At 56.6% G+C, this 16,601-nt stretch overlaps 7 protein-coding genes across 7 annotated transcripts; 4 read left to right on the plus strand and 3 right to left on the minus strand.

The window, feature by feature from the left end:
- Positions 1-728: 728 nt before the first annotated feature.
- On the plus strand, positions 729-1,172 carry WHR41_00706 (uncharacterized protein; the record flags this gene model as incomplete). Its single annotated transcript, XM_069369312.1, has 1 exon — positions 729-1,172. One exon carries the CDS (start codon positions 729-731, stop codon positions 1,170-1,172), a length of 444 nt encoding a protein of 147 aa, XP_069233788.1.
- Positions 1,173-2,507: 1,335 nt separating this feature from the next.
- On the minus strand, positions 2,508-6,542 carry WHR41_00707 (uncharacterized protein; the record flags this gene model as incomplete). Its single annotated transcript, XM_069369313.1, has 1 exon — positions 2,508-6,542. One exon carries the CDS (start codon positions 6,540-6,542, stop codon positions 2,508-2,510), a length of 4,035 nt encoding a protein of 1,344 aa, XP_069233787.1.
- A 1,198-nt stretch (positions 6,543-7,740) lies between these two features.
- WHR41_00708 (uncharacterized protein) lies at positions 7,741-8,661 on the minus strand (the record flags this gene model as incomplete). The annotated part of the gene is made up of 1 exon (XM_069369314.1): positions 7,741-8,661. The coding sequence occupies one exon, from the start codon at positions 8,659-8,661 to the stop codon at positions 7,741-7,743; it is 921 nt and encodes a 306-aa protein (XP_069233552.1).
- A 449-nt stretch (positions 8,662-9,110) lies between these two features.
- On the plus strand, positions 9,111-10,515 carry WHR41_00709 (uncharacterized protein; the record flags this gene model as incomplete). The annotated part of the gene is made up of 2 exons (XM_069369315.1): positions 9,111-9,548; positions 9,613-10,515. The coding sequence occupies exons 1-2, from the start codon at positions 9,312-9,314 to the stop codon at positions 10,513-10,515; spliced, it is 1,140 nt and encodes a 379-aa protein (XP_069233551.1). The 5' UTR covers positions 9,111-9,311.
- A 19-nt stretch (positions 10,516-10,534) lies between these two features.
- On the minus strand, positions 10,535-11,842 carry WHR41_00710 (uncharacterized protein; the record flags this gene model as incomplete). Its single annotated transcript, XM_069369316.1, has 1 exon — positions 10,535-11,842. The coding sequence occupies one exon, from the start codon at positions 11,840-11,842 to the stop codon at positions 10,535-10,537; it is 1,308 nt and encodes a 435-aa protein (XP_069233812.1).
- A 295-nt stretch (positions 11,843-12,137) lies between these two features.
- WHR41_00711 (uncharacterized protein) lies at positions 12,138-13,568 on the plus strand. The gene is made up of 2 exons (XM_069369317.1): positions 12,138-12,685; positions 12,742-13,568. Exons 1-2 carry the CDS (start codon positions 12,479-12,481, stop codon positions 13,234-13,236), a joined length of 702 nt encoding a protein of 233 aa, XP_069233847.1. The 5' UTR covers positions 12,138-12,478; the 3' UTR covers positions 13,237-13,568.
- A 486-nt stretch (positions 13,569-14,054) lies between these two features.
- WHR41_00712 (uncharacterized protein) lies at positions 14,055-16,496 on the plus strand (the record flags this gene model as incomplete). The annotated part of the gene is made up of 1 exon (XM_069369318.1): positions 14,055-16,496. One exon carries the CDS (start codon positions 14,055-14,057, stop codon positions 16,494-16,496), a length of 2,442 nt encoding a protein of 813 aa, XP_069233840.1.
- Between the last annotated feature and the right edge of the window lie 105 nt (positions 16,497-16,601).

Genomic DNA, 16,601 nt, shown 5'->3' on the forward strand with positions numbered 1-16,601 from the left:
CGGTCCAGAGTCTCCGCCATCGCTCTAATGGAGCAGGTTCCAACCCGTGGCAACTGAGTGCAATCAGATACTCGCTCCTGGGATAATATGATGATCTCATGGGTTCAACTGATAAAATCTTCAGGCAGTCATCTAAGCTCACGATGTGGGCATCACGCATCATGGCCACCGACGAATGTACATTTCGGACAGCGCTTCTCTGAATCGTTCGGCGAGTACGGACATTTGACATCAACATCTCGGCCTTGAACCGAAGAAGCTCCACGCTCAGGATTCGCATTCCTATCATCAACATGTATTTGTTCTTCATCTGATACGGATGCAGGCCTCGGCACCGGGGACCCTTCAATATATTGAGTGACTTGACCCGCTGACGTGCTTCACTACAAATCTCCGGCGTAGACAAGGAATTTATCCACTGTTGAATTAGCGCTTCGGGTCCTCGAAGTGATCAAGTCGCATGGCAAGGCTCATGACACGACCGACATGCTCGATGCGTCAGGTCATTTCGATATGTGAGCTAGTCTCTGGCGCTGGACACCTGACAGCAAGATTTAAGCTTTGGTCAGCATGTTGATGGATTGATGACAAAGTGACCGAAGTCAAAAGCGAAGGCCTGAATGCTATCAGTACATGTTTGAGTATATTACAGAGCAATCCGCCATCGAGGTCAGTATGTGCAACCACCTGCCTAGACGACACCTCACTCGCCTGCATCGATCATCAACATGGCTTCAAAACACCCACCTCAGCAAAATACGCGCTGGCCAACAGCCAACAATGGCAACCAAGAAGCCGCCTACCCACTCCAAGACATTGTCGTCCCGGCAATCATCCTGACCACTCCGCAACGCACAACCGGGACTCTCGCCGACGCCCGACTTTCCTTCGACACCGACTCGCTGTTCTCAGACTCGAGCACCATCAGACCGCCGCCGAGTCCCACCTCGCGACAAGTCCAACTGACGCGCCGCCGCAAATACGCCATTCGTCCCTGCCTCCGCGACTGCTGCGGCCTGCTCTTCGTCCTGCTGTTCATCGCTATCCTCGGCGCTTCGATCACCGGTATCGTTATGCTGGTGAATTACCATAAGGCACAGTCTACTGCGAAATATTTGGAGGATTGTAAGCTCAGTGGCAAGTGTGGTCCGCAGGGTGGGTTTGGGCGTTGAGCGCGGTCTGAGGTTCTACGTTGATTCATCGATGGTTCGGAAGCAGTCGCAATCGTTACCTGCATTGAGAATGGACGTCTTGTACTACCGGCGGTGATAGACATGCCTCTGGGCTGTAATTCACCATGACCTAAGAGTCTTTTCTCACCACTTGCTACTTGTCTCTGATGACTAAGTCTGCTCGATGTTGAGTATGGAGGTCAATAGCACGGTCCGTCAGCGTGGTAACTTCGCACATGATCGCGGCGGTAAGCAGATATATGTCTGGGCGAACAGGCGTCCCACTTGATGACCACGCGACACAGGCATCCTTTGTCCTCAAAAAATGTCCATTAGACTTCTGAAATTCTAGCATGGCTATTTCACCCATCCTCAGTGTCTATTATATATATGCAAGCTATCATGTCATCTCTAGTTTGCTCCAAATAATCACACCACAGCAACGCTTCGGTCAACACACAACATACCACCCCATCAATTGCTCACCACGATCCCACCGAAACCCAACTTCACCGCTATAATGTCTCTCTCAAAAGGCACCGAGCTTCTCCCCCTCTACTCCCTCCGCCCAAACCCGCCTCCCAGGTACCACCATCATCCCCTTCCCCTCCCCTCACAACCACCAACTAACCACTCTCCTCCAGCGCCTCCAACCCACCCCACCCCACCCAAGAACAAGAACGCCGCGACAGCCACCAATCCGACTCCCCCTCGCCGCCACCCCCAGCCTACGCCACGCACCCAATCTCCGACGCGCCTTCGCCCCCGGCCTACATCCAACCGCACATCATGCCCAGCCGGGCGGTAGCGAGGAGGCAACGCTGGCCCTACGACGGCAGGGACAAGACGAGGTTCTGCGTGGGGCTGTTGATCGCGCTGCTGGTTGTGGCGGCTTTTTTCCTTGCTGTTTGGAAGTTGGTCGTTGGGCAGATGGGGGGTGGGGAACAGGGGCGTGAGGGGAGGGAGGGGGAGGGGGGAAGGTTGGGGTGGTTGTGAGTCTTCGTTAGTCCGGTGGGTTGATCTTGATTGAGTGGTTGATGTTGAGTCCGATCCTGGTGTGAGAAGGGAGCGGTGGTCGATTTAAGAGGTAGAGGGGGGAGTTGGTGTACTCTGATGTATTCGATAATGAGGTGGGTTGTAGATTCGAAGGAAGAATAGGAAGTGCGAAAAAAAAACACATGAAAGAGGGTTCGACGGGCAACTTTATGCTCAATATATGGATTTCCCAATAGGGTATCAACAAACGCTATGATAGAAATGTTCTATGCGATGATTTCTTTTGAACGCCTCGCTCCCAAAAAGACATCGAATCCAAAATGCTCACAAATGCAACACCTACTGATGCTTGCCCAAACTCTGCAAATTGACCAGCTCGAAGTACCTCCCCTTCTGCGCCAACAGCTCCGAGTGCGTCCCGCTCTCCACCACCCTGCCCTGATCGAACACGTAGATCATATCCGCCTTCTGAATCGTCGACAAGCGGTGCGCGACAGCGATCGTGGTACGACCCTTAGCCGCCAAATCCAGCGCCGCCTGCACAACCTTCTCGGACTCCGAGTCGAGCGCGCTCGTCGCCTCGTCGAGCAGCAGCACCTTAGGGTTGCGCAGCAGGGCGCGGGCGATGGCGATGCGCTGCTTCTGGCCGCCGGACAGCATGCTGCCCTTGCTGCCGACGACGGTGTTGAAGGCGTCCGGCAGGCTGAGGATGAAGTCGTAGATGTTGGCGTCGCGGCAGGCCTGCACGATGGCCTCCTCGGGCACGTCCTCGGGCTTCGTGTCGGCGCCCAGCAGGATGTTGTCGCGGATCGTGCCCTGGTAGAGCGTGGGCTCTTGCGAGACGAGCGCCAGGTGCGAGCGGTAGTTGTTGATGTTCAGGCTGCTGATCTCGTGGCCGTCCGCGTACACGCCGCCGACCAGTGGGTCGTAGAAGCGCTCGAGCATGGCGATGGTGGTCGACTTGCCGCAGCCGGAGGCGCCGACGAGGGCGACGTACTGGCCTGGCTTGACGGTGAGGTTGAGGCCGCGGAGGACGGGCTGCTCTGGGCGGGTGGGGTAGCGGAAGTGGACGTCGCGGAACTCGATGGAGCCTTCCATTGTCTCGAGGACCTTGCCCTCAGTGCTCCAGGCGTCGATCTTAGGCTTGCGGTCGAGAAGGATCTTGAGCTCCGCAGCGGCGTGCTTGGCCTTGCCCATGTCAGGGGCGAAGGAGAAGATCGTGCCTGCGGATTGGGAGCCGAAGATGACAGCGGTGAAGACAAGGAAGAACTGGAACCCGCTGTACTCGCCAGAGCTGATGAGGGTGCCACCGTACCAGAAACCGAGAGCCATGCAGAGGAAAGTGAGAGACTGCGAAGCGGCGTACAGCGTGGACGACCAGACGACACTGCGAAGAGATTTGACTTGCTGGGATACCAGTTGCGCGTGGTAGTGCTCCCACACGTCGTCTTCGCGAGTGAGGGAGGCGACGGTACGAATGGCGGAAGTGGCCTCACAAGCGTAAGATGCGGACTTCTCGTAGGCCTTCTTCGCGGTGCTCTGGAAGCGGGCAAGCATCCAGAAGCGAAAGAAACCACAGCCGAGAAGGATAGGGACGGTGGCGATACAGACAAGAGCGAGCTTCCAGCCGACGGCGAGAGCTACAACGCAGCAGGCAACAAGAGTGGTAGTCACCAGAAGGATGGTGCCAAGAGTGGTACCAGACATACCAGCCAAGTGGTTGGTCTCGGTACTCAGGAATGAAGTCAGAGCACCCGCGCTGTTCTCCTCGCGGTCAAAGAACTCGATGTCCTGTCTCAGCATGTAGCGGAAAGCCTGGTCGCGAGCGCGGTGAACGAGACGCTCACTGCAGAACGCGAAAGCAGTACCTTGAGCCAAGAAAGAGACGAGCTGGACCATCGCCAGCATGAAGTACATCCAAGACCAGAAGTTGGCATCAGAGCGCAGCTCAGCATAGCGAGATTCCGGCAGAGACAGCGCCATAATGGACTTCGCGAAGAAGACGGACTGTGTGGGGTTGCCACCACCGCAGATGATAGCCCAGAACAGGCCAAAGATCATCCATCCCATTTCGGGCTTGTTGAACGATGCGACGAGCCTGACGAGCGTCCAAAGCGAGTACTTCTTCTCCTTCTCCTCGGCACGGTTCTCGAGGATCTTGCTTGACTCCGATTTGCCAGTCTTGGTGCGTCCAAGCTCGAGGTCATTGGGATCGGTCTCGAACTCAGCCTCGCCCTTCTCGAGCTCGAGAGTCTTGACCTGAGGGTCTGTTTCGTCGAGGCCGAGAATCTCGTCCTCGTTCTTACGCTCGTTCTCCTGCGCGATGCGTTGAGCCTCGACCAGGTTGAAGTACGCGGCCTTTTTCTCCAGAAGGTCATCGTGCGTGCCCTGCTCTACGATGCGACCTTGCGACATGACGACGATGTTGTCGGCGTTCTTGATGGTGCTAAGACGGTGGGCAATGACGATGGTGGTACGACCCTGGGCAGCCTTGTCGAGCGCGGCTTGCACGACACCCTCACTCTTGGTATCAAGCGCGGAGGTCGCTTCGTCGAGAAGAAGGATCTTGGGATCGCTGACAATCGCTCTGGCGATGGCAATACGCTGCTTCTGGCCACCACTGAGCAGGAAGCCGCGCTCGCCGACGTTGGTCTCGTAGCCCTCAGGGAGCTGGGTGATGAAGTCGTGGGCGTTGGACATGCGCGCTGCGTTCTCGACGAGGTCCTGGATTGCCTTCTCCGAGGCACTCTCGTGCTCGGTACCGATGAGACCGTGACGAATGTTGCCAGCAATAGTGGTGGCGAAAAGAGTGGGCTCTTGCGAAACCAAGCTGATGTGCTGTCTGAGCCAGCGCAGGTTCAAGTCTTGCACGTTGTGGCCATCTAGGTATACAGAGCCACCCACAGGGTCGTAGAAGCGCTCCACCAAGCCAACGATAGTACTCTTACCACTGCCAGACGCACCGACCAGAGCGGTCGTCTTTCCTGCGGGGATTTCCAGGTTGACGTCTTCCATAACAACGACCTCAGGTCGCGAAGGGTAGATGTGGCGGATGTTGCGAAGTTCAACATTGCCCTCGACGGTGTCGAGCTTCTTGCCGGTCTCAGACTTCGGGTCCAGAGGAGAGACACGGTCGATGGTAGAGAAGATCTTGACACCAGCGGCGGTTGCGGTGGTGAAAGCACCAATGTTGGGAGCTACGTTTCCGAGGGAGAACGCGCCGATCATGACGGCTAGCAAGACTGTGACGACCTCGTTCAAGTTCATCTCGCCCCATACCAGGTACCGCGAACCTTGCCAGAAACTCAGAGAGTAGTTGAGATAGACGTACGTCATCAGGAAACCGATCATGCTGCCGAGAATGGCCTTCATCTTAAAGCCCGATTTCTCAGCGGCAGTCAGATGCTTGTCGTATTCCAGAGCGAGCTTGTCCTGGGTTCCGAAAGCGACGGCGTTGCGGATAGAGCTGATGACTTCCTCGGCGACAGTACCACCCTCTGCGTAGGCCGCCAGAGACTCCTTCTGCCATTTAACAATGAGCTTGCCAAGAGAGCCCATTGTGAAGACAATCGCGAAGATGGTAGAGGTGAGAATGAGGGTCAATTTCCAGTACTTGACGAATCCGATAATGTAGGCAGTAACGAAAGTCGCGAGCGCGGTCAGAGTGAGTCCGACCTTCTCCGAGATGCCGTCCTGAACAAGGTTTGTGTCCGCAGTGATACGAGTGGTGATTTCACCAGCGCCGCGAGCATCGAAATATGCAATATTCTGGCGCAGGATGCCCGCCAGGTATTCTTCTCTGATCTTGGCCGCCATGTGCTCGCCAGAGTAGATGAATCCGACTGTAGAGATGTAGATGGTTACAAACTCTCCGATCGCCAGATAAATGAAGTAGATCGTCAAGTGGTTGACTGTATGGCTGAAGTTGGACAGATCTGCAGTACCGCTGCTGAAGTTGCCGATGCTTCCTGTGAGTTGGCCAAAGACGACCGTCATGAGCGGTAGCACAGCACCAGCGACAATGGCGCAGAAAGCGCTGATTGCGATGATGATAAGATCATTGGTGGTAGCGTAGCGGTACAGGCGGAAATATGTCACCTTGACGGGCGGTGTCTCCAGCTGATGCCTCAATATAGCAGCCTCGATCTCTGGCAGATGTGCGAAAGGATCATTTTCTTCCTGCTCTTGCTCTTTGGTCGATTTGGGAGGCTTGGAGTCTAGCCGGACAAGAGGTGCGGGCTCTTCGCCGGTCGGGTTGGGAAACGGCGCTTGACCGAGGGCAGCCTTCTCTTGGTCGGCGGCTATGACATCGCGATTCGAGTTGTTGCTGGAGGAGTCCGAGATCTGCTTCTCTCCGTTACCGATGATCGCCATGGTGGTTCAATGCGGCCTCGAGGCCGTGTCGCAGTAGATCGGGTCAGCCAGGTGGAGAATCGTGGATCACTTCCTAGGGTCGGAGTCGCGGAGGGTTGGTTGCTTGACCGCTCCAACCTTTGGCGGTGGCGAAGGTGTAGGCGAGGTGAAGATTAGATCCTAGACTGGTAGACAATAGTAGGTCTGTCGCCGACTGGTGAGAAGTATCGGCAAAGAAAAAGTATCGGCGTGGTATTACGGATGGGGTATCTAGGGGGGGAGAATGCGCAAAGGGAAGAGAGAGAGGAAATGGAACCTAGGGGTTGTGATACTACTGCGGTGGCCTGGTCGAGTAGGCACGGTGTTGCCGTTCGCGTGTCGGCAAGCATCATCTTTCGGCGCATCAAAGGACGAGCTAGGCAAACGCTAACGGAAGCACGAGTCTCCGACGCCTGCTCGCCCGCTATTCCTTCACACTTCGTATATGTCGTTTACGGCCGCGGGGCACACGCGAAACCGCGGTACATCGTCAATCTGACCGCGGCTTCCATTGACTCATGGAGACGGGTCTCAGGCGATGCTTATGCTCGCATTCGGTCCAGCATGTCGCAATGGATGTCTCGCGGGACGAAATGTCACGCGTATGGGCGTGACTCCCACATGTGAATAACGACGAGGGGCGCGGCCTCTCGCTTCAGCCCTAGTCGTCCTCGCGTATTAGATCGAATCATCTCGGCAAGGGTCGCGGCCGGCGAACGTTGTGCGCCGATTGCCCGTTGCCTGTGCAGCTTCAGCCTCGTGGCCGCCGCCAAAGTGGACCCTTCACCATCTTCCGGGCCTTCTAGATGCGCGTTCATTGCTTCTTCTGGACAATCTCGTGCTCGTTGCGAGCACACGGCCCCTCCGCTGTGGCTCACCACCTCCTTGTGCACTCCTACCTACAACTCAACGTACTCTTGTGCGCTTAGGAGATGGTAGGATCTTTTTCCCTATCTGATTCCGCAACGCGCGTTCGCGTCTGCGTCGAAAGAGTCATGCATCTCGGTGGGGAGGTGGGCAGATAGTACCTAGTCTCACCGCATCAGGCAGCATTATCGGCTCAAGTCTAGTATCTCACTCCACATGTGGTGGGACGATACGCCTAACTTCCACTATCTGCAGGAAGCTGCCTTACATCTTGGTGGAAATTGTGGGCTGCAATGCGCGTGGTCCATCTGCTCTAGCCGGGCAATGCATCTCTGATGAACTCTTCCAGGGACGTCGGCCTCACATTCGGGAATCGACCATTTTCGAGCTTCTTGAGATTCCATCGCCCACTGACACAGTTCTCCATGAAGACATGACGGTGCCATTCCCAGAATCGTCGCAACCCCAGTTTCCTCCCTTCTTCGGCCATATCCTGCAGCTCCTCGAGACTTCCCTTCACTTCCCATCCCACCTTTACCCCCTTCACTCTCTCCACCGCCTCCTTCACCTCCCTCAAACTCGCCGTCCACGAACACACGCGAACAAACCCTCCCTCCTCAGCCCCATCAGCAACAACAACCTCCACCCCCCACCTTCCCGCATCCTCCTCCGTCGTGAAATTCCACTCCTCCTCCCCCGACCCCCAAACCTCCATCCTCAGCCCCTCAGGATCCCACACGCCCCCATCCCTCGGCGTGAACCCCCTCTGCCCCCCAACCCCAAAAAACACATCCGCCAGCATCCCCGAGAACACATGGCACGGCCTGATCCCCGACGTCAGCGCCGCCTGCTGGTGAAACATCATCGCCGCGTCGTACACCGGCTCGTCGCCCAGCCCCAGCACCCTCCAATCGTAGTTCCAACCCGCAGCCAGGAAGCGCTTGACGCCCGCGCGCTCGCTCGCGCGCAGAAGCAGCAGCTGCGCGTCGAGGTGCAGCTCCGGCAGGCCGGCGTAGGCGCAGATCACGGCGTCGACGCCGGCCGCGGCGCGGTCGAGGGCTGCGGTGTCGTAGTAGGAGGTGCTTTGGATGAAGGATTCGAGGGCTGAGGAGGTTGCGGCGGGGAGTTTCGAGGGGTTGCGGCCGAGGCCGTGCACGCTGTGGCCGAGAGAGAGGGCGTGGGCGGCCGCGTGGGAGCCGATGTTGCCGGTTATGCCGGCGATGAGGATCTTCATTCTCTCTGGAAAGTGATTACTGTTGTTGGACAACAGTGCGGTTTTGTTCAAGTGCTTATGGGATGAGATGGCTATGCTGATATATGTCCGCGAAGGCCATGGCTCATCGATACTCACAAGCAACCATACAATCCGGTTGAAACTCAATGCACTTGCGTACCTTCGGCGGAAGTGCGGTGTCAAGATCAGGTAACGAGTGGATTCTGGATTTAGATGGTGACCAAGGCACTCGCCGAGCTTGAGCGCTTTGGTTGTCTCGTCCCTTAATCCATTGTGCACCCGTCGTTTTGCGATAATTAACGTTCCACTATAGTGGTCTTCTACGAGACGTGTGCGAGGAGCGTGTCGCTTTAGGGTTAGGGTTGGGGCAACGCGCTTCTGACCTCACATTCACCTCGTGTGTAAAAAGTCACATTGCCTGGTCTTCTTGCGTGGATTCGTGCTTTTCTGAAATTAATTAAAATACTTCGTCATATTTTTTCAAAAGCACATGATCGTGCGAGTTGCAGAGAGCTTTGTTTGATTTGAGCCCGTGGCGCAGAAGCACAGCACCTCATCACCAGTCGTGGAATACAGTAGTCTGGACTCGTGCACTAATTGACCAGCAACGTCAACCGTACATAGCGCCCAGAGCGACCATACGGTAAAGGATGAAGCTACTCACTCTGATCTGCGCGTGTACTTTGGCGAGCCAGTATAGAGTGCTCGCCATCTCAACAGCCAGCGATCTGCGCCCAAAACCCATCATCATCGATACCGACATCTTCTCAGATGTAGACGACGTAGGAGCCCTAGCAGTGGCAAACGTACTCCACAACTGCGGCATAGCAGACGTGCAGGGCGTCATCATCAACACAGACTCTCAATACGGCTCCCTGGCAGCCAGCGTACGTACTAAAATCAACAGAACCCGTCCCCCATCCCAGCTACCCTCTAATGACCCCAACCCAGGTAATCAACACCTACTACAACAACCCCACCATCCCCATCGCAGCGCTCAAACCCCTCACCCCCACCACCTTCCTCGACACCCGGACCTTCCGCCTCGGCGAATACGCCAGCAAACTCGCCTACAACTTCCCGCGCGCCCTCGCCAACGCCTCCGCAACCCCCGACCCCGTGCCCCTCTACCGCTCGCTCCTCGCCTCCGCCCCCAACGCAAGCACCACCCTCATCTCCCTCGGCTTCCTCACCAACCTCGCCGCCCTCCTCGCCTCACCGCCAGACACCATCTCCCCGCTCTCCGGCGCGCAGCTCGTAGAGCTCAAAACCGCCGAGCTCGTCGTTATGGGCGGCCGCTACCCGTCAGGCCACGAGTTCAATTTCGCCACCGACGCCGCGAGCACGCGCGCGGTGCTCGCCGGCTGGCCTCAGAATGTCCCTGTCACCTTCGCCGGCTACGAACTCGGCAAGCGCGTGATTTCCGGCCGGTGGCTGCCGGAGTGGGCGCCGAAGGACTCGCCTGTGCTGGCGGCGTACCAGTGGTATGGAGACCGGTGCGAGACGGCGAGGGCGTCGTATGATCCGGTTGCGGTGCTTTATGGAGTTTTGGGGCTGGAGGGGGGTGGGAGAGCGGGGGGTGGGGAGGTGTTTGAGTTTTTGGGGGAGGGTGGGTGCAATGTTGTGGCGGAGGATGGGGAAAACGAGTGGAAGGAGGACTGTGGGGCGAGGAATCAGCGGTGGCTGAGGTTGAGAGATGGAGTCAGGGAGGAGGAGATGGGAGAGTTGCTTGATAGGATGTACGCGAGGTGCCCGTTGGACGAGGGTTGTTGTTTTGGTGGTGGGGAGTGTGGTGTCTCGATGAAGGTACAAGATGGATTGGGTCGACTGGGTGGCATTTCGATTGCATTATAGGTACATTGTCTCCCCGCTTCTACCTCTTCCGCATCATTCTGGGCCTGGGGAAGTCGAGCGGCAGCTTGAGCTTCGCGATTCTGGTCGCAGCGGCCTGCGCCTTGCTCATACCGCGGGTCTCGCGTTCCTTCTCTGTGGGAGGGCCGACTCTGCAGCCCAGCTCGTGGAAGTACTGTCCGACCTGCCTGTTCTCCAACCTCAGATCGTCTTTCAGGTTGCTAATATCTGTGACGTAGTGATCGATGTACAAGGACAATGCACACATGTGGGTGTAGAGGTAATCCTGGTGCCACTTGTTGAGCTCGTTGCTCTCGCTGAAGCGTCTGCGGACCGAGTCGACCAAGGCTTCGGGGTAGGCCTCCAGTTTCTTGGAAAGCACGTCTTTCTTGGGCACCTTCTTGCCAGATCGACCAGCGGTTCCCAGAGCGGCGTTGAAGTCCAGGAGCAAGTTGAGGTACCGCAATGCCTTGAGCTTGTTGACATCGTCTGACTTTCCAATAGCGACGACGCGGCCGGCGGAGAAGCGGTTGTTGAACATGATCGGCTCTTCGGCGCGAGCTTTGTCCTGCCATTCCTTGACCTGTACCAGGCGCATGTCTCCAGGCGGAATCAATGTATTCAAAGGGTAGACATCCTCAAAATTATCGGCGCTCATGTCGGGCTTGGGAATAGGTTTCGCGGCAAGTGCAGCCTCAGCCAGCTGGGCCTGGTTTTGGTCGTTTGCAGTAGTGTCGGCCATGGTCTCCAGAATGGCATTCTCAATCTCGGCGGATTTGCCGTCTTCATTGCCCTTTGTGATCGCGTTGAGAGTCTTGCTCGCAATAGCCTTCTTCGATTTCTTGGTACCAAACTCTTGCCCAAGCTGTTCCCGCTGCTGCGCGATGGTGCGTTTCTGCTGGTTGTCTTTCACCTCCTGGTTCTCTGTGCGCAGCGTGCTGCGAAGGTTGAGGTGGTGTGAAGGGACGATCTGAAGCTTCTGAGCCTTGGGGTCGTATACGGCGACATAGTGCGCGGTCTGCGATTCGCTTGCTGCGGGTGTCGCTGTGTAGTCGAGTTTGGGGTGTTTGGTCGAGTGAAGGATGACGCTGTGCGTGTCGGGCTTGATCTTCGTGCTGTCCTTAGCCCTTCCAGATGCCTTCGCATAGGCCTTGAAGGAGATTTGCGGAACAGAGAGGCCAGGCGCGCTGCCAATCACTGGCGGCAAGCCATTCTCTGAGATTGCGACTTTGGCGGTGCCCGTGGGCTGGCCGTCGATGTGTGTCTTTTTGTTGGGCGCAGGCACGCCGTTGCTCTGCCTCTTGCGCTTCTTTCCGTCCTTGTCGGACATTGTGTATCCGCCAGGTTATTTGGTGTGTGTAGGTAAGGCTCTCCTCCAACGAGCCCGTTTGCTTCGAAGCTGCTCTCCAGCGACCTCCAAAGTCGGCGCATCCAAAAATTTGCCCCGACCTCGATTGGCAGGCGACAGCGGGCGCTTGCGCGACGAGACGAAGCGCCCGCGGACTCCACAACCACCACCAAGGCCACGCTGACGCCACTGCGCCGGGATGCAGGCGCAATCGTAGGATCGACGTCAGTGGGCAACAAACAAACGCGTTTGCACTTTGCAGGCGGCACATAGCCTCGAGTAGCGTGACGACTAGAGCTGCGGTGACAGCATTCCCCACGAAAACAAGGCACGGCGGTTGCAGTGCGCGGTACAAAGGTACATCTCCTATTACATCAACCACAATAGCTCTGCTGTTACTTTCTGCCTGCGTTGATCCCGCCTACTTTACCAATCACCCTTCCCTGATCCCCTCACGCCTGCGGGCCCGTCAAAATCACCGCCGACCACCCCCAACACCATCGCCCACGGAAACTTGAAATCCGTACGGGCCAGCAATCCCCAAGCCCGTCTCCGTCTCGATCATCCAACAAAAATACTACTCCTGCGGCTTCTCGAAACAAGAATACTTCTGCAACAATGGCCGACCAGGTCCAAGGTGCCACGAAGGGCACGCAAGACAAAATTCAAAGCGCAACAACAGGCATCCTTGGGAGTATTGAAGGATGGGGAAACTGGATAACTGCGAAGGCCAAGGCAATGCTCGACAGGGTCTTTCCACCCGAGACGCGTGCTGCGTTCCTGGCGAAGCTTCAGGCTTTCATGCTGGCGAACCCTAAGCTCTCTGTAAGTGAATGTGAATATCAACTTCCCACAGGCTTGCCTCTAATCTTCTGATGTAGACATTCCTTGGCATGAACCTCGCCATCACTGGTGTACCCCTGTTCCTTTTCATCCTGTTCTCGCTCACGGTGTTCATTTTTGCTTTGGTCGTCGGATTGCTAGTCGGCCTTCTCGGTGCAGTGGCCTTCACTCTTTTCGCCGTCGGCCTGGCTTTGACCATCGTCCTTCCGACCATCTTCTTCACCACAATGGGCGCCACCTTCCTCTTCCTCTGGGGTCTCGGAGGCTACTACATCCTCAAATGGGCCAACAGCGAAGGCGGTGGCGAGGCTACTGGCCAAGAAGGTGGCGGAGCTTCCATTGGCGACAGGCTCAACTCTCTCACCGGTGGCCGCCTCACGGGCTTCATGGACAGCGCAAGGAACGAGGAATCGAAAAAGAGCATCTACGGCTGGGGCGACGCAAACACGCCAGCCAAGGCCGAGGAGAAGCCCCAACCTGCTCAGAAGAACAACTCCAAGCCGCAGGCAAGCGAGGGTCAGAAGACGAAGTAGTCTACCTACTCGCAGCGGGCTGAAGCCGATGCAGGCCTTCAGCCCGCCCTGGAGACCAGCAGCAGCGCGTCTTGAAAAGACAGGCAGCTACGACTGGGCTCTCGAACTGCATGATCGGCTGCTGTTCCAAGTAGCCAGAGCGACGCGAACTAAAGACGGCGGAAGTGATGGGATATGTTTTGTCATGATTATGATTGCATAGCGCGATCGTCTGATTTTGGTGGCGGATGTGTGCATATGGGATCAGGCCTGTTAAGAGTTGGGTTTGGCGTGAGTTTCAAGCGTCACTGTATTCTATCGTTATAATGTGCAATGAAGTGTGATTTTACGCGTCCACGTGTTCCAGAGAACGCGGCTGCCTCAGCAAGTGAAGGCGTAGCTGTCTGTCACATGCATGCACAAAGGGAGCTCTGACAGTGACGCACCTACACCACCAGAGAGGCGTGAACCGCCTGCTCTACCGGTAGATACAAATCTCTGATACTATACGACCGTGGTAAAGGATACCGAATCTCATCGCTTGTTATTTGTCGTCGCCGCCGATGCCAGATTAGGAAGGGGATCCGCAGCTGCCCCGCCAAGCTCGTCCGTGACGGCATCTGGCGCCCGTGAAGATGGGCAAACGCAAACGTGACCTGCAGGTGTATTCAAAGAAACACACGCACGGTCACCGGCGCTTGGAACTGCGCTTGAACCAAGACATCTTTGCTTCGAGCTCTGACTGGCCGGACCAAGGTACAGCTGTGACGCCTGGCCAGCGAAACCAAACATCGAAGTCGAGGAGTTCCGGCAGACTGTCACTTCGCAGCAAAGACACCATGTCTGCCGAAACGAGCGAGGAAAACATTGAGAATCTTATGAGCTTCACGGGATGTTCAAGGGAAACCGCGAGCCGCTACTTGAAGGTGAAGAAGGATGTCGAGCGTGCCATGAACGCGATTCTGGACAACGAGGACATTTCCAAAGAAGAGTCGGAATCGCAATGGGATGAGAGCGCCTGGTCAGCTGATAGGGACAATGCGAACACAGGCGATCGAAATCTGAGGCCGCTCGGGACTGGCACGAGCACAGCGCCCACGAGGGTGCCGTCGCCCGCAGGGAACCTGAGAGCTCCAACGAACAAGGACCAGGAGGACGCTGAGTTTGCGCAAGCTCTGGCGGCTAGTCAGCAGGACCTTTCGACGGCGTTTCCGCAGCAAGAGTCAGGCGTTGTTGGTGCGGATGGCACATCGAGACAGACCTTCGGACCGGCTACCAGGGACCAGTATGACAAGAGCAGTTGGGCTATGGTACCCGTGTCGCAGAACGCGAGCAGCGAGATCGTGCCGGATGTGGAACCTGAACAGAGGAAGAACATGGACGGAGAACCGCGGTTTCTTAAGCATCTGCCTTCTGGAGACTACCTGCCAAACTTCCTAACGATCGGACATTCGATCCCTGCGGTGAAAGAGGCCTTGCTTCTGAAAGACTACACTATGGCACAATATGGAACAGATGCTGAATGGTGGAGAGGAAATCCGATCGCACTGCCAAAGATTGTACACACAGCTGGTGGAGAGCCGGCGGATCCTGAGATCGACAAATACGACGGCTTCATTGCCGAGACGCAGAGATTGATGGCCGTACTTGATGCTAGTCAAAGATCTTATGCCAGCGCGATTGTGTTGACACAAACGGAACTGCTCCAAGTGGGCTATGATTCGAATCTGGTAGAAGCCTTCATCAAGAGATTTATACAAGCGGCGGGGGCACGATGTGGGAAAGAGTTCGAGATGCGATCCTTGTTCTCTACAGAGATTGGTACTACCTCACCTGAAGGTATGCAGACGCCGTATCTCGAGGTGTTCGATCTACCTGTCACGACGACCGGTGAAGATAAGCTTGGACTCATGGAAATACTGGACGGTTTGCTCTGGGATACCACTTCTGAGAATGCAGCAGTCAATGACAACTTCATCTGTCAGGGCTCTGATATCCTCGTCATGTGTGCCAAGCAAACCAACTCAGCGGCTGAGAAGCTTCAACTTGACGTGCCACCTACCCTCTTCATCGACAAGTACCTGGAGGGAAACATTCAATTTTCAAAGCCTGCACGCTTGGAGATACTAGAACAAAGACAGCGGCTTGCGAAGATCAGCGAAATCGAGAAGAGGCTCACGAAATGGCAGCATCCGCAGAAATCCACCGAAGAGCTGGATGCAAAGGCTATGCTACTACACACGCTCGGCCACTTCTCCGGCAAGAACATGGTAGACGCGACCAACGCGGATAGAGAAAATGGCATTCTAGTAAACGGGTCCAGTGGCTTCGAACAGCCACACTACGCAGAACTAGCGAGCAAACTAGAGGCGATTGTCTCGAGCGTCGACAAGAAGCTTGAGAGACTCGCGGAACAAAAAGAGGCGATCCAGAAGAACATATCCAAGGTTTCCAACTCTCCACCGCCTCAGCTGGCAGAGAAGGGCCTCAAAGAGCGCTACACTCTGATGGGCGTGGCGACTAAGCCCAGCATTACTTATGTCCTCCAACCCGAGGAAGAAGACGAAGATGATGACCACATGTCGACCGACAACGACGACGATGATGGCACACCAGACGGCATGCAATGGTGGCGGATCGAGTATGCCGCCAACAGCTCACACCCTCAAATTCTCAAAACCAAAGTTCCCGGCTATACCGTCCTCCACGCCGCCGAGGCCGAACACACTTCTGCTCTCCTCGTGTACGCCAGCGACCGCGCCGTAGACGACTCCAACTTCGAAGCAACTCTCCCACCAGCCCTCCAGCAGTTTGTCAAAGAAGACGACGCCCACTTCGCAACAGAGCTGCAAGACGCCACCGTCTCTCGCCCACCACCAGCCTACGACTACCCCTACGACAGCGAAGTCCCCCGCCAATCAATCGAGCCCGGCGCCAACGCCAGCCGCCGCGCGAGCATCGATAGCACGTGCGCGCAAGGCGGCAGCCCAGACGTGGGCCCTTCGTACCACGAGCGAGGCTCCTTCGACCAGCACCACGCCTTCGGCCTGCCGCCGGAAGTCGGCGCAGGCCAGCACGCGGAGCACAGGGAGGACCCGGAGGTCACGGAGATCCACCTCTCGCCGCCGCAGGAGGACGAGCCTGGCGCGCAGCACCAGGAGATGGTGGAGACGCCGCACGCGCCGTTTCTCGCCGGCCTGCCGCAGCAGAGGAAGGGCGAGGTTGATGCGAAGATGGAGGATGTGCGGGATGATGAGGGCGATGGCGGGGCGAGGCAGTAGGGGCGGTGGGTCTGGCAGGAGAGCAGAGTATGGGGTAATGGAATCTGGGGATTTGGTAATGAAGGGGTAATGAATATTGAATGCGCAGGGCGACCCGGTGTCCTT

Source organism: Cladosporium halotolerans (genome assembly GCF_011745625.1).
Source record: "Cladosporium halotolerans strain TM138-S3 chromosome Unknown Sca2, whole genome shotgun sequence".
Lineage (NCBI taxonomy): Eukaryota > Fungi > Ascomycota > Dothideomycetes > Cladosporiales > Cladosporiaceae > Cladosporium > Cladosporium halotolerans.

Coding starts and splice junctions, on each gene's coding strand:
- WHR41_00711 (XM_069369317.1), top strand. CDS start 12,479: ATGGCCGACCAGGTCCAAGGTGCCACGAAGGGCACGCAAGACAAAATT. Junction 12,686..12,741: donor TGGCGAACCCTAAGCTCTCT/GTAAGTGAATGT, acceptor CTTCTGATGTAG/ACATTCCTTGGCATGAACCT.